The following is a 14,351-nucleotide window of genomic DNA, read 5'->3' as shown; positions in this document are numbered from 1 at the left end:
GCTGGCTTCAAGTATCTCAAGCAGACTTCTGGTTGGTACCAGAAACAAAGAGTCTTTGTAGAAATAAGTGTTACAGATCTGATTTGCATTCTAAAGAAAAGACTACCTGACTGGTTTCCCTCAGGCATTTCAAGCTCCTTTACGAAAGCAAAGGCTGTAATCTTACTCATATACCCAATATGCACAGAAAGCACTGAAGACCACCCCCCCCCACCACTGTAAGGTACAAAAACCACCATTGTGTATACCTCATTGGAAACATCAACTACCAAGTTGTCATCACTCTTTTCACCATCACTGTCCTGCAATGACAAATCACAATGTGTTAAAAACATTTATTTAATATCCCAATGACTCTTAAGTACTAAGAAAAAATAAATCAATGAAATGCAAGGCTGATCACAACTATGCAACATAGCATTTACTTTTACCAAGCTTTATGTGGTAATAAAATTAAAATATTTAGGCCACCTATAGGGTTTCTCCTTAAAAGGTTGCCACAGCTATAGCATTCGTCCCTGTTTTCACATTGCTGAACGAGAACACAGGATGAAAATCCTCATCCAAAGTTGCACTGCACTGAGAAGCAGAGATAAGCTAGAGTCCAGATCTACCAAGTCCCAGCCTAACAAATGCTCAGTCCTCTTGTCACATGCCTTCCAGGTGCTCTGTATTTATGTTGTTAAAAACACTGTCAATCCTACACACAGAAACCTGTTAAAAATTTGACCCTCAATTTTAAAATTAGTTATGCATCAGAAATCAGGTGAAATTACAGACGAACACAACACGCAATGCAGACAATTTACTCACATAACGAGCTGCTATTTCCTTCTCTTCTGTTTTCTGTTTTTTACTATCTGAAGAATAATCTGTTGAATTTCTGTGCTTTTCTGCTGTTCTGAAACTGGCTGAGGGAGATACAGAAGAGCTCTGCAGTCAGAAAAGAGATGGAGAAAACATCATCAGATGCTCATTCAAAGCAGCAGTTCATTTGTCACTACCCCCAGTACAACTTAACCCAATAATATGATTTGGAGTTGTTCTCACAGATAGCACTTTGGGTTTTAATCAGACATAGCTACCCAGCAAGTGTCTTGTATTAAAAGTGCACAATGCATTGCAAGAGACACAGATAAAGGCAATCAGCCAACATATCATAGTTGCTACCTACAGTGTCAATGGGGTGAATGTAGAGCTACTTTGGACCATTTTATGAATACTGTGCATTGGCCTGGTTTTGGCTTGTTTCCTCTACAAATATGCAGGGTTAAATCAATATGCCCAGAAGAAGGCGGGTGTGCATGTGTGTACGTTTGCCTGTGTAAATCAAGAAGAACAAAGTGGCCCAAGGTAAGTCACACTTCAGCAAACATTTGAATGAAGGTTTCTAGCAAAGAAAGAAGCAAGCTTCTGAACCGTCTCGCAGCAGGAAAGAACAGGGGAAAACACCTAAACTAATTTTATTTTGGTGCCTTTTACAATTACAGGTTGTGCCTGCAGTAAATGGAAACACAATGCAGTGGTCCAGGAAGTCTCTTGCCATTCTGCAGCCCTCATCTAGTAATGATCCTTAAAGAGCACACATATGGGACAGGACAGAAAGGAAGATAATATGTACTTTATGCACTGCCATCCAACAATTCTGCTCTACTCCTTTAAACAAAGCAAGTGACATTTATCAACTCCTACCATATTTCCAGAGCTTGGTGGAGCCTGTGTCTTGGTATACAAAAAGGGAAGTAATGAAAGATGCAAAGTTCCCTCTGGGATTTATTTTAGCAGCAGCTTTTGGCCCTAGTTCAAGAAAGCATTTAAGCATGCGCTAAACTATCTCACGCTGAAGTCAACAGTTGAACGTACAGTAGTAAGGGTATGTTCAGGCATTTTGCAGAATTGAAGCTGACGGGAATGAAGATGAAAAATAATTCTCAGTTGAAACCCTGCTGACTGTTTCCAGCTCTCTGTCCTCCTTATATAAGGGGATGGCAGGAATAACGTCCAAAGAACTCCTTACTGCCGGATTTTAGATCCTCCCATTCATCCAGAAACACTGGTTTTGCGGTTATGCCTCCATGCACTACAGACAGCCATTGTTCCACATAAAACTGTACAACACAGCAATTTGGTTTTGGGGTTTTCAGTGCACACCTCCCGAGGTTTATTTTATAGCTACTACCAGGAACGCAAACCAAGAAATCAGCATTTACGTTGTGCAACTTCTGTTCCATTGCTATTACCTAATTTCTTCTTTTCCTTAACTTATTACACCACAAACTTCTGGTAAGGATTAAGAACACTTAACCACAGAATTTAAGCTGTGGTTGTTGCCCAAGTCACATGAGAGAACATTTTTGCCTACTGGGGCACTCTGGTCCTCCTTTCCACTTCTCTAGAATTTCCAATTCTTGTCAACAGCAGCTGAGATTAATGAGTGGTGAAATTTGCAAAAATCTTCCATCTTTTTGATTGGTAATTGTTAATTAGCCGCTAAGTACACTGAGTGGAAATAAAAATTTTAGAACAAAGCTAGTGCTGAACACAGCCTGTGCCCTTCCCATTTACCTGCCTGCCTGCGTCTCACTCTAACAGTATAAAATAGGTAGACAATGATTTCCTATCCTGAGCAAATACATCTTAAAATACATTCAGTGATTTAGCTTTAAAGCACATCATTAATCAACTACTAAAGTAAATGACACAAATTAAAAATGTCATTTTCTGCTCTGAAGAGACAACAAAAGTTAAGATATTTGGAGACAGCAGTGGCAGTAGGCACAGAAGCCCTTAAAATAAAGGCCAAGTAGAAATGCAACATTAAATGAACTGATGGCTTGAAAAACGTATTTGTTTACTGCAACAAAATAGCATAGTCTTTTGCAAAAGATTTTCATAGTATGCTCCTATTACATTTATATTCATTTACAATTTGGGAGGCAGTAGCTTGTAATGTGAATTCAATTCATTATTTCTCAACTTCACCCTACAGAAAGCAATTTGCTTTAAAACGAAGAAAAATAATCACCAGTAAACCACAAATTAGAGTCGTGTCTAAAGAATTAAAGTAAACTACTGCACTTATTTAAATAGAAATATTTATTTTCATAAATTTGAAACCATACAGTTTCATTTTTCACAATCTAGTTAGCTATGTGCTATAGCTACCATTTTAATCTTTGATTTCACTGCTTAATAAAGTAATAAATTAAAGATCCCTAGTAGAATGATAAAGTAGCTAATTATCACTAGCACATAAAGGATGAGCACCGCATTGGCAATCAGGGCAACACACACTACTTAATGGTTTCATTGCCTCAAAGATGGATCAGACCTGATACCAATATGAAAAGATCTTGCTGGGGTATCTCACCTGACATTAGCAGAAAAACAGAGACAACTCACCTATTGACAGCAGCCAGAATCTCGTTTCCCAAACTGAAGTTTGGTCAGTGTACTAGGACTAACATTATTTTGCCTCAAGAGTAAACTACTACAGAACAAATCTAAACATTCTCACTTTTAATTGTCCCACTCCTTTCCTTGTATGGAGCCAGTCAATCAATACGCCTGCAGTACTAGCTTCTTTTACAAAGATCTCTGACTCATGGAATCTCTGTTACTGGTGCTGACAGTTCTAAAGTTACCTCTTATGCTAAGTAATAAACAAATGTCATGTACGTAGTCAATGAGCTATGGTCTAGATCTTCCTATGGACCTAACACCTACTATTTTCAGTGTGCAGGGGACAACATTATTACCCATACTGGATTCCCACTGTTGTTTGCAACAGCTTTTCAGCCTATAATGTCCCCATGGTTTCCACTGACATCAGATTCCTACATATAATCCTGTACCCATCCACACCTTGGTTCCTGAGTTAGCAAGTCTACGTACTTCAAGAGAGGTCCTTGTATTTGCAGACCGTGGAAGAAAACCTCCATTGAAGCCCACTGTTTCGCTGTCAGACTCTGCCCTCCTTGATTAAAACATGCCTTTAAGAAGCTGGAATAGGATAGCTACTTAGATAAATTAAGTGATTCAGCATTATGACTTGGCAGGCTGTAACTTAACGGGCTGGAGTCCTCTCATTTTAGTAACTATTAAAATTTATAGAGAAATAAAATCTTTTCACACTGCTGTTTTCTTCAATAAAATGCATTACTCTACTAGAAAGTAGCATTTTCCTACTAACCAACACTGAGTTTGCTCACATATAATAATTAGATCAGACACAGGAAAAAAAACTCTTTGGTGAAAGTAGGTTACATTTAGTTTCTGTTGTAGCAAAATGTACCAGTTTTTATATTCTGCTTAGGCAGAACATTTTTATTCATGTTAAATACACCACAAAATGCTGACAAAAACAACTTAACATATACATTCATAGAAAGGCTGAGCACGTTGCCTTGTTCACATAATTTGCTTAAGAAGTGGTACGATGTGTTTCTAGTGCTGGACCCACAGTATCTTTTGCACTAGGCTGTAAAGCATGGCATGCTATACTTTAGTCTCTGTTTTGGGCAGTGCTAATTAAAATGATCTCCCACCACAAGGACCGCTCTGTTTTCTTTCCAACATCGGCAGCGCACTGCTCCTGGTGGAGTACTGCTGCCACACAGGCGCAAATTAAATGAACGTAAAGAGGGCCATGTAAGCCTCTTACGCAGCCGTAAAATTCTCGCCAGTAACAGGGCAAACATCAGCATGCTTGCTACCTATTTGGGATAATTAATACTTTAAATTCCTCGGAAAAGAAAAAAGAAATCCATCACTTTACCCCCAACTTCCACTGGAAGCTACCTGCCCCACTCACACTGTAACACGGCAGAAAAGAAATCAACATGGTCAGACTGCGCAGCCATCCAACTGCTCTTAAATCCTGCAAGCCCCAACTCCCCGTATGCTAGCTCCTGCAGACGAAGACCTGGCCTGAGCAGAATAAGTGATAACTAAATGGAATCAGCGTTAAAAGTAATGACTAGAGATGGCAGGATAAAAAGCCCTCCCACATGATAAAGCCGGTAACTCTTTCAAAGATTCACGAATATGACCGTTCCCCAGCGTACCCTTACTACTATGCCAAAATGATGTATTTGGAGTGTAATAATTAAAACAATAATTCCCAACAAAGTGGGAATTACGAGATAATTGACCATCCTGAAGTATTAAGCAAACTGCAGTAAAAGCCAAGGATGCTCAACGCTAAGGTCAATTATGGTATAATTATCTGAATTACATTATTGCTGTTATAAAGTCAGTTGAAAGTATAAAAGAAACTATAAAATTGGATACAATACACATGGCAGGGAAATGACCAGGCAGTAATGATGCTTGGTTGGTTGGTGCAAATATTATAGATGGACGTACCAGCACTGGAGCTTGGACGCAAGCACTGCTCCAGGTTTGGGCTTGGAGCACTTAGCTGACATGCCAAGGATGCGATGGAGACCGGTCTGGTGAATAACGAGTGGTATGAGGTGGGAGAGGTCGCACCAGAGAGGTGACAGGACAGGGCATAAGAAACACCCAGGCAAGAGGAAGGGGCAGTCCAGCACAGCCCACCAAGACCACGTGCCCAGGGAGAAAAACTGTAACCAAGAGCTCCCACACAGCAAACCTTGTGCATGGCTCTAACTATAAGGCAACACCCATCTGTCTAAAAAAATTCATTTATTTACATACACCCGTAGGCACAGGTACATTACTTTTATTAAAATGAGGGAGATGGGTGTGAAACGCTGTGGGCTGCTCTATGGACTCCATATGGAATGTTTGCATAGCAGTTGTGCTCCTGAGATCACCCACACCTACTACAGCTTTTTGTTGCTACTATTATTTTTACTATTACTACATTACTATTACTATTACTGCTATCACTACATTACTATTACTGCTATCACTACATCCCAGTATCCACTCCTGTGTCATGGATTTTGTGCTCTTTGCTTTAATTTTCCAACATCCCCTCTTTGCTGTCCTTACTTAGGCAAGTGAGTTTTCTTTACCATGCGTTTCCCTTTAGGTATATGCAGTGGGTTGCGATCAGGCTGGCACAGTCAGGCAGTACAGTGTGGAGGGCATCTCTTCCAAAATGGCTCACCAAAGGAGGGAAGGCTGGTAGTCACGCATTGTTCCCATATATATCACCAGTCACAGCAAACTTGTAATATTTTCACCTCCCCCTTTTCCAACTTGTTTCTCTGCTTACCCAAACTGAAACCCAACTTCCACTCAGCCGTACCATGATCAAATTATTATTTTTTTTTTGTCTCACTCACTGCCTTTTCCCTGTAACCGCGTTTTCAGATACCAGACAAAGTCTCAGTAATTGTTAGTGAAAAATGCTACTAACTAGCTAGGAAAGATACAGAACAAAGCTTTTTTAATATCACATGACCCTGTCTGAGATAACTGGATGGAGTTTAGTAATCAAGCATGTGATAATTATTTTTAATAAAAACTATGATTAAAATGCAAACTTTGAAGTTTTATATAGCATTTTTACCCACTAATTAACTTCACTAATTGCAAAATTAATGAAGTTAATTAGTGGATAAGAGTGTCATAAAAAACATCAAAGTCTAGATGTGCAGTGCTACTGCAAGAGCAACGAGACAGCCATAAAGAAGTCCAGAATAAAGAGAATGTGTAGGCTCAGCAGTTAGTCTTCAAAACTCAAGTGTTCTCAAAAGTTTTACATGAATAGAAGTATAGATATGTACGTGCATTATATATGTGCATGTAATTTCTTTAAAAATATCCGCGTAGCTGTTTACACCAGTGATCTGCTTGCCCTGGTGGTACCACTGCAATATTTGATTTAAGCTAATTAAAAGCATCGAATTCTAGATGTTATAAAATGGGTGATAAAATGAACAATAAACCACTACGGTTGCACACGTTAATTCCAGTCATGTATTTCAACATACACTTATCAATTTGCTGGAAAAGCTCAGCAGGCCACACAGCAGAAGTTGGAGATACCTAGCAATTTTCACGTATAATCCTATCAGCATGTGCTGTTGTTTCTGTGGCCTCTCCTGGTGTACAGGTGCATGGTGGTGGCAAGAAAAGTAGTTGTTTAAAGCAATGGTGAGGGCTGCTGGCTAGCCTTTCACAGATGGATTTTGGCAATAAATCCTTTAAAATACAGCTTCTCCAGTAATCACTGGCTGAGGGACATAACACACATAAGGCCTAATCACTACTGACACTGTGAGGGTCAAAGGATGGAGAGAAGAACCGATGCAGCTTAAGTACAAGCAGTGAAGCAGTAGAGGAGCACAGCTGTGAGGCAAAAAGGAAAGACAGGTTTAGGTTAAAGTATATCTTAGCACAGGCACATGAAGGTAGTGAAATCAAGGAGTGTGGCAAGAATAACAAGCACCCTTTGGTAAGCAAGACAGTTTAAATAAAGGATCTGGTTTCAGCAGGGAACAAAAGAAAAAGAAACAGATGGGCAGGAAAAGGAGTTAAACATTTCTGATAGGTTTACAGAAGCTTCAAAGTTCACAGATTACATTTGCCATCAAGTCTGCTCTCCTCCACATCTGCCAACTCGTAAATATTGAATTTAATTGATGGTAACACAACCCAGGCATTGTCAAACATCCTCCCCTTTAATCCACAGAGCAATTCACCTGATCCATTCTCCATTCACCGCCTGTGCTTCAATCTCCTCCCCTTTGAACAGACCCCAAACTAAGACCACATGCTTCAGCACACAGCAGAGCAGGTAATTTGGACAGAGTGAAAAGATTTGCAAGAAGGTATTAAGGCACAAATTGCAACTGGCATAGGAAACACAGCGGGTGAGCCTCAGGGCATATGCAGGCTGCAAAGGAATTCTGTCCCTAATGATCCCAGAAAAGATAAGCGTTCCTGGATAACAATGGCATAAGTGTGGAAATGCTACCAGACAGAGAAAACCATGCTGCTGGCATTTTAGAAAATAAATGCCAAAATCCAGGACAAACCTGCATGTTGGTCATCACAGCATACAAACGCCAAATTGTTACTTTAACCAAAACCAGGCACACTGAAACGAAGGGGTCAAAGACCACCGAGTTACAGCGATCCAGAAGGACTGAGGGTAAATACAGTCATCTTTGGAAATTTAACGAACAGAGCAGTGCCAAGGAAACGCAGAACTACAGCTCTCCTCTCCTCAAATATTTATTTGGGGTTCCAATTACTGATCCTTCATGCTATTTCCTTCAGCAGAGACCTGAAACAGTTTGAGCAGCTCTAGCAAAATAGAAACAGAAACAGAGAGGAGAGTACTGGGAGTTAACTAGGGAGAAAGAGCAAGGGAGAGCACACAATCACAGGATAAGAGAAAAAGCTCAACCAGCCGGAGCATTCAATGCAGCAATTTAACTGTGGGCTCACCACCATGAAAGGGAGAGAGCAGGCTAACCACCAGCCTGCATTACGGGCTTTGATTCAGCGGCATGCCAGGACACAAGAAAAAGCAGCAGCGCTCCGTGAGCATTCTTCAAAAGCCGATGACAGACGCGCACAGAAAATTCCCAACATATCTCCAGAATATTAACACTAGTTACATTTTCATAGAGACTGCATTTAAACAGAACACACAGGGTAATTTGGTTAGTTTTTAGAATAGTAAGAAAACACTAAAGAGGGAATGCTTTATCATAGCCCATAAAGGGCTATGTCAGTATGCTTTACACTTTGTTAAAAAGTATCTGCAAGAATCACAAAATCCCTCTGAAAAATAACCGGCTTTTGCTTAGAGCCCTCTATTCAGACTGAGCACCACAGTAAAACTGTTATCCTTTCACTTTACACAGTGATTAAAATGGACTGTACGGCACCGAGCCAAGCTGAACGCAAACACTTTTCCTGCAGCGGCTCAAGCCACAGGGGTTATAAAAATCTCGTCAGTACTGGCAACAGAGGCTAGGAGGTAAAAAATACACACACCTACACCCCCCAGATTTTCCATGTTAAAGCAGTAATGATCAGGCTTTAAGCATTGCCTTCTCTGGGGATAGCTAAGTGGATTCAGTTTTCAAGTGACAGGTCCTAACAACTTTGTCCTGGGATTTACGCTCCCTATCTAATTCTTCATTTCGACCAGATGGATATAACCTAGCAGTAATTAGCCTTTTTTTGCTGCTTTAAAACCACAGAGATCATGTCTGAAGACAGTCCCACGAGACACTCCATTTAGCTGCTTTCAATCACGTACTATGCCCCAGTGCCCCACATTTTTAGTTTTGGTTACATATGACGTAGGCTATACTCATGGCAAAGACATCAGTATTGAGTTTTCACATTTCTGTTGCCTTCCAATCTATCCATATGTATCAACCCTTCAGAGAAAAACACTTCCATTTTCCTCCCTTCTGCCTGTTTGTCTCTAAAGGACTTTATAGTTATTTTGCTGCAGAGATGACCTAGGAGACGGTAAGAAAACAAAGCAAAATATTGTTTTAACTGAATACTTCACAGATAGAGATGATGATCTCCTTCCACATTTTCTGACTTGTTCCCTCCCTTCCCCCCATTTTTAATCCTATTTCTTCCTGACTGGATCAGTAGAAAAGTGATGGGAAAAGAAGTAGCCTTCAAGAAGCTACCATGATTACAAAAAGCACCCTAAAATTCAATAGAAACATTCACTCCACATCTTGATTGCTTCCATCAGCAGAAACATGTTCACATGTTTTTCTCAGGTATTAACTAAGAGACGGGCAATTCACTCATCTCTTCCCATGTCAAATCTCGTGTGGCTTCTGAAGACCCAATATGTTTTATGCTTTTCTAGTACCTTACATGATTTAGGAAGCCAGAGCCACTGCTAAGCGCCCAGTGAAAACAGAATTTATTATAGGACCAGCCTCTTAATTGGGCAGGTGGATAAAACATAGCCACGTGCTATTAAATATTTGCAAATTCCAGTTCATGCTGATTCTGAAGAAAAGCACTCTCTCAATGATCTATAAAAATATCTTCCAGAAAGAAATCTTCAAGCACTACTGTTCGCCTCTCTGCCCAAATAACATCCAAGTAAGCCCATTATATCTGCCTCACTTCATCTACACTCACTTACTTGTGTTCCCAAGACCCTTGTTCAGGAAATCATCCTATTTCCTATTCAGGAAGGCACTCGTGCAGATGCCAGATTTGAGGCACACACTTTGATCTCAGGCAAGTCACAAGGCAGATAAAGAAATCAGCAGAATGTACATATGTGCTGAACTTTAGGTGCCTACTATGCGCTGCTCTGAATCTGGACCTCAGCCTGCTGCAAAAACAATTGTCCCCAGTCTCATTCTTCAAATCAAGGACTCTGGTAAGTGGAATGGATGGCGGAGCAGTGGGAACACAGATCCTGCAGTCAGCCTTAAAGCAGTTACATCAGTATATAATAGCACATTATATGTACAACATCTACTTTGGAGACTGAAAAAATAAAACACACAGTCCTTTCTGCCAGATTTTTAGATGCATTACAACTCCTGAACATCCCAGAGCTTTGCCAAGAGAAGCAGCAGTAGCTCTTATTTTTCTGGCCCTTTCATAATTTATATTAGAGAGGTCATGCTGTTAATTTTTTAAACGTTAAAAGCACAATCAAATACTAACTTCAGGCTAGCTGGAAATGTTTTGATGTCAGCAATGAGCAGCCAATACATTTTTAATTCAGGCTAGAGGAGAGGAAAAGCAAAAATCTCTCTCTTGTACTCCCCCTACACTCTGCCAAGTAGTTAAGTGTGATAACTGGCATACACACACACACGACCTTCTGTTCTATTCAAATGGGTTATCTTAGATAATTTGTGAAGACTGTTCTCTCTCATTTAAGTACTTCATAATATGATCCATCCTTCCCTTTGCTTTTGTTAAGGGAAGACTACGGTAATCCCCCTAAAACAGCATTCTGGCAAACGCTCTAAATTATGTAATTCACTAGGTTCAACTCTACTGTTACAATAATTTTCAAGGAAGACGGGTATAATACATTATCATTATAGCTATACAATCCTGAGTTGAATTCTCCTTGGCTGAATTCCTAACACTTTAATGCTGAAATTGATCTGTTTTAAAAACATCATGTGAAAGGTTTTTTAAATACCATACGTGCCCAAGCTCTTTATTTTAAATGGTTTAGAAATGAGCTGGTGGAAACAAGAAAAAGTCTTACGTTCTCTAATCTAGCATTAAGTACATTTTAAAGAACAACAGGCATGTTTCCAAACAAACTGTTTCAGTGTACAAATTACCCAGCAGGGATGGAGATAACAATACCTACAGTGTGGGTTTAGCTCTGAGAGGAAGTTGACATTTCATCAAGGTTGTCTAGGAAACCATTTTTAAAATTTATTTATAAAACAAAATGAAAGATGTTTATTTCCATTTGGGATGTCTCTAGAGAAGCTGGCAAGTAACAAGTTTATTAAAATGACAAGCTCAAGGTACTTTTCTTTTTCACTGTAAATAACCTCCCTGTGAGTCAATTAAGAGTGTGAAGATCAAAGGCCCAAGCAGCCCTGTAAAACCAGGAGTTACAGAGTTAAGGAAAAGTCTCCCCAAGCTTTCACTCTGGTAGTGCAACAGCACACACAAGTATTTTTGGACTTGCTCTCGAGTACGTTAAAAACCAACATCCATATTATAATGGACACCTAACCAAGCAGCTCGATTTTATGCACAGTCAGGAATTACTTTAATTGTAAAGACTGATCCAGATGAGACTGAAGCAGCTAAACGGTGAGAATGCAAAAAAGGAGCTGGGAAGGATGCATGGGATAACTTGTAAAATGGATTTCTCAGTTGGGAAGGGTTATTAAATCCCAGATTGCAGCAGTTTGTCAGTTCATTTCTTCTCCTTAGTAGCTGCCAAGACCATGACTTTCAAGGCAGGTCAGAATAGACAGCAACATGTTTCCCAATGCAAGGCTTGACCACTATGATGAGCTCTGCGCACACCATCTTCAAATTTGGTATCAATGTAGGGCACGCTTGTCCTGATGAGTGAGTGAGGACCCTACATAGAGTACACAAAGCACTGCCAGCAAGTCTCTAGCTCTAATTTAAAAGGCTGAGTTCTAAGTCACACCACTGTTTACTAACCAGCATCTGGGCTGCTTGAGCAATAGCAGACTCTGTTTCCTTGCAACACCACCTTGCTTGCTCTCAGTAATAAGCTAAATCTTGCCCTAAGACAGAGAAAATCTTTAATTTTAAAGTGGGTCTTCATTACTGCTTCCTGCTATGATGGGGAGAGATTATAAACCTGCCCGCCCCTCTCCATTTCATTGTCCTTCCGGGCCCCTTATGTTATAGGGTGGAAGGTGAAGGAAAGGCTTGCAGCATTTATTGTGACTGGTAAGACCATCAGACTACTCATTATGCGTAGACTTTAGTTCTGACAGTAAACATAAATTTCCACTTAAAGACACCTAGAGCACCAGATGGAGCCCTTACAGTGAGAAAGTGTAACAAGCTCTTTCACAGCAGGCACAATTGTATCCAGAGCTCCAGTCCACAGATGGAAATCCTTCCCTGCCTACATGCTCTCCCCACAGGGCGCTTTCGCTACTGACAAAAATCACATTCCCACATCCACCTCTGGGGCTGCTCCCTCCACAGCAGCACCGGAGGAAGCCTGGGAGAGTCCTCTAGCTGTGCAGCAGCCTGTGCTGGGCACCTTGCTAGCTGGCAGTGGAGCACTGTGATGACAATCCTGATCCATAGCTGAACAATCTTGCTCCACGTATGGAAAGCAGCACAGTCTTGCTAGCATGGTGCCAGGCCAGAGGCAACGTGATGGGGAACAGCTCAGGCTCAGTGCTGGGCTGTTGGAGTCACGCTGCTGGTGGCTGGTATGCTACCAAGACAGGTTAGCATCAGCCCCGGGGTCTCAGTGGTGTGCTTTGCGGCATGGTGTATATATGCTGCATGATGGCTGGTTAGCCCAGAGGGGCATTGCATGCATGCTCCCCCTGCCATGACCCTCCCAACAGTGAAGTGGGCTCCCACGGATTCTGCTACATCAACAACCCCATGAGGTATTGAAGGATCCATACCACAGTCTTCCTTGTATCAGCAAAAACACACCTAGATGACTAGAGCAATCAGACTACTGTAACAGAGTGCCTATACTAAACGCCAGAAACTAATACATCTACAAATAATAACTTTACCCCATTCTTAGTTTGCATAAATCTGTATCACACAGACATAGGAAATGTAAAAGAGGAAACACTTCTGCATCATATCTAAAACTGTCATCAGCTAAACTCATGAGAACCTAAAGCCACTACATCTGAGATGTAACTAACTTAATACTCTGAACAAAATTTCAGGAAGAAAATACTGGTGGTGGTGGTTGTTGTTGTTTTTCAAATTACCAGTGAGTAAGAGAATTAACCAGGAAATGTGCTATCTGCAAGCTTGTCTTTGAAATTATTTTTCTCAAATTAACCGTATGTATTTGAAATGTGAAAAAAGCCAAACCTGCAGCTGCCTAACAAACTCAAACCTGTACTTCAGAATGTGTAAGGCCTTCTCAAAGACAGCCAGATGTCAGATAAACCTCCCTGATTTCAAAAATGCAGAGCCAGTCTTCCCATCATCACTCCTTTTACTATAACCCACCAAGTACACAATCTTTTATTGCTTTGTGCTATGCAGTGTTTGCACTTACAGCACTCCATAAATAAGAAAAACAAACAGGGTGTGTGCTTATCTGATTAAAATCCAATGTAAATTGTATGCAAAATAGGTGCAACCCACTGGCTCATGGCAAGTTGCCAGTAAAGACTTCCTGTGCTGAAGGTTGTGCACCACTGATTCAGGGCATCATCTCTCTGTCACACTTCTGTTTCATTATTTTACAGTCTCCTACACTATATTATTGTATGTTCCTTCCCACCTCCAGTCTTATTCCTACCCGGCCAGTTTAGCACTCCATTTTCTTTTTCACTATCTGACACCAGACTATGTGAAAAAATCTTGCACCGCGATGCATAATCACTTTCCAATTTGGGTGAGTCCAATACAATCTCACTCTATGTAGTACGCCACTTCTCTCTCTCCTTCTTGCTCCTGTAATCATTCAAAACTATTGTTACTCCAGTGCAAATTTGTTCCAGAAGCACTTTCCTCCTTCCAGGTCTAGGCTTCCTAAAACTTGTGCCTTCTCCTGGTAAAGCGCAGCTTGGGACCCTTCTTACAGGTCTGCAAGCAAAGCATATTAGCCTGAAGAGCTAACTCTGTGTGACCGACTACAGGGGAAAGTGTATTTCACATGAATACAGAAAACTATCCAAGCTTGATTAAAAAGCATCCAGGCAATGCCGCAGAGCATTCACGAGTTA

The 14,351-nt window shown here is 40.7% G+C and overlaps 1 protein-coding gene across 13 annotated transcripts in view; it reads right to left on the bottom strand.

Moving 5' to 3' along the window:
• The window catches only part of LOC104261011 (transducin-like enhancer protein 4), a 97,277-nt gene that overhangs the window by 13,458 nt on the left and 69,468 nt on the right, over positions 1–14,351 (bottom strand). For 10 of the 13 annotated variants that reach the window (XM_059833520.1, XM_059833516.1, XM_059833524.1 and 7 more), the window contains 2 exons: positions 814–933; positions 249–302 (listed from right to left, as the gene is read on the bottom strand). In XM_059833520.1, the coding sequence (XP_059689503.1) occupies positions 249–302; positions 814–933 (174 nt within the window). Of the gene's footprint in view, positions 1–248; positions 303–813; positions 934–2,926; positions 2,944–13,881; positions 13,907–14,351 lie in introns of all 13 variants that reach the window. The other 3 variants (XM_059833525.1, XM_059833527.1, XM_059833523.1) reach the window with 2 other exon arrangements.

The sequence above is a fragment of the Gavia stellata genome, chromosome Z (assembly GCF_030936135.1).
Source record: "Gavia stellata isolate bGavSte3 chromosome Z, bGavSte3.hap2, whole genome shotgun sequence".
NCBI classification, from domain to species: domain Eukaryota; kingdom Metazoa; phylum Chordata; class Aves; order Gaviiformes; family Gaviidae; genus Gavia; species Gavia stellata.
This window is presented reverse-complemented; position numbering and strand designations above follow the sequence as displayed.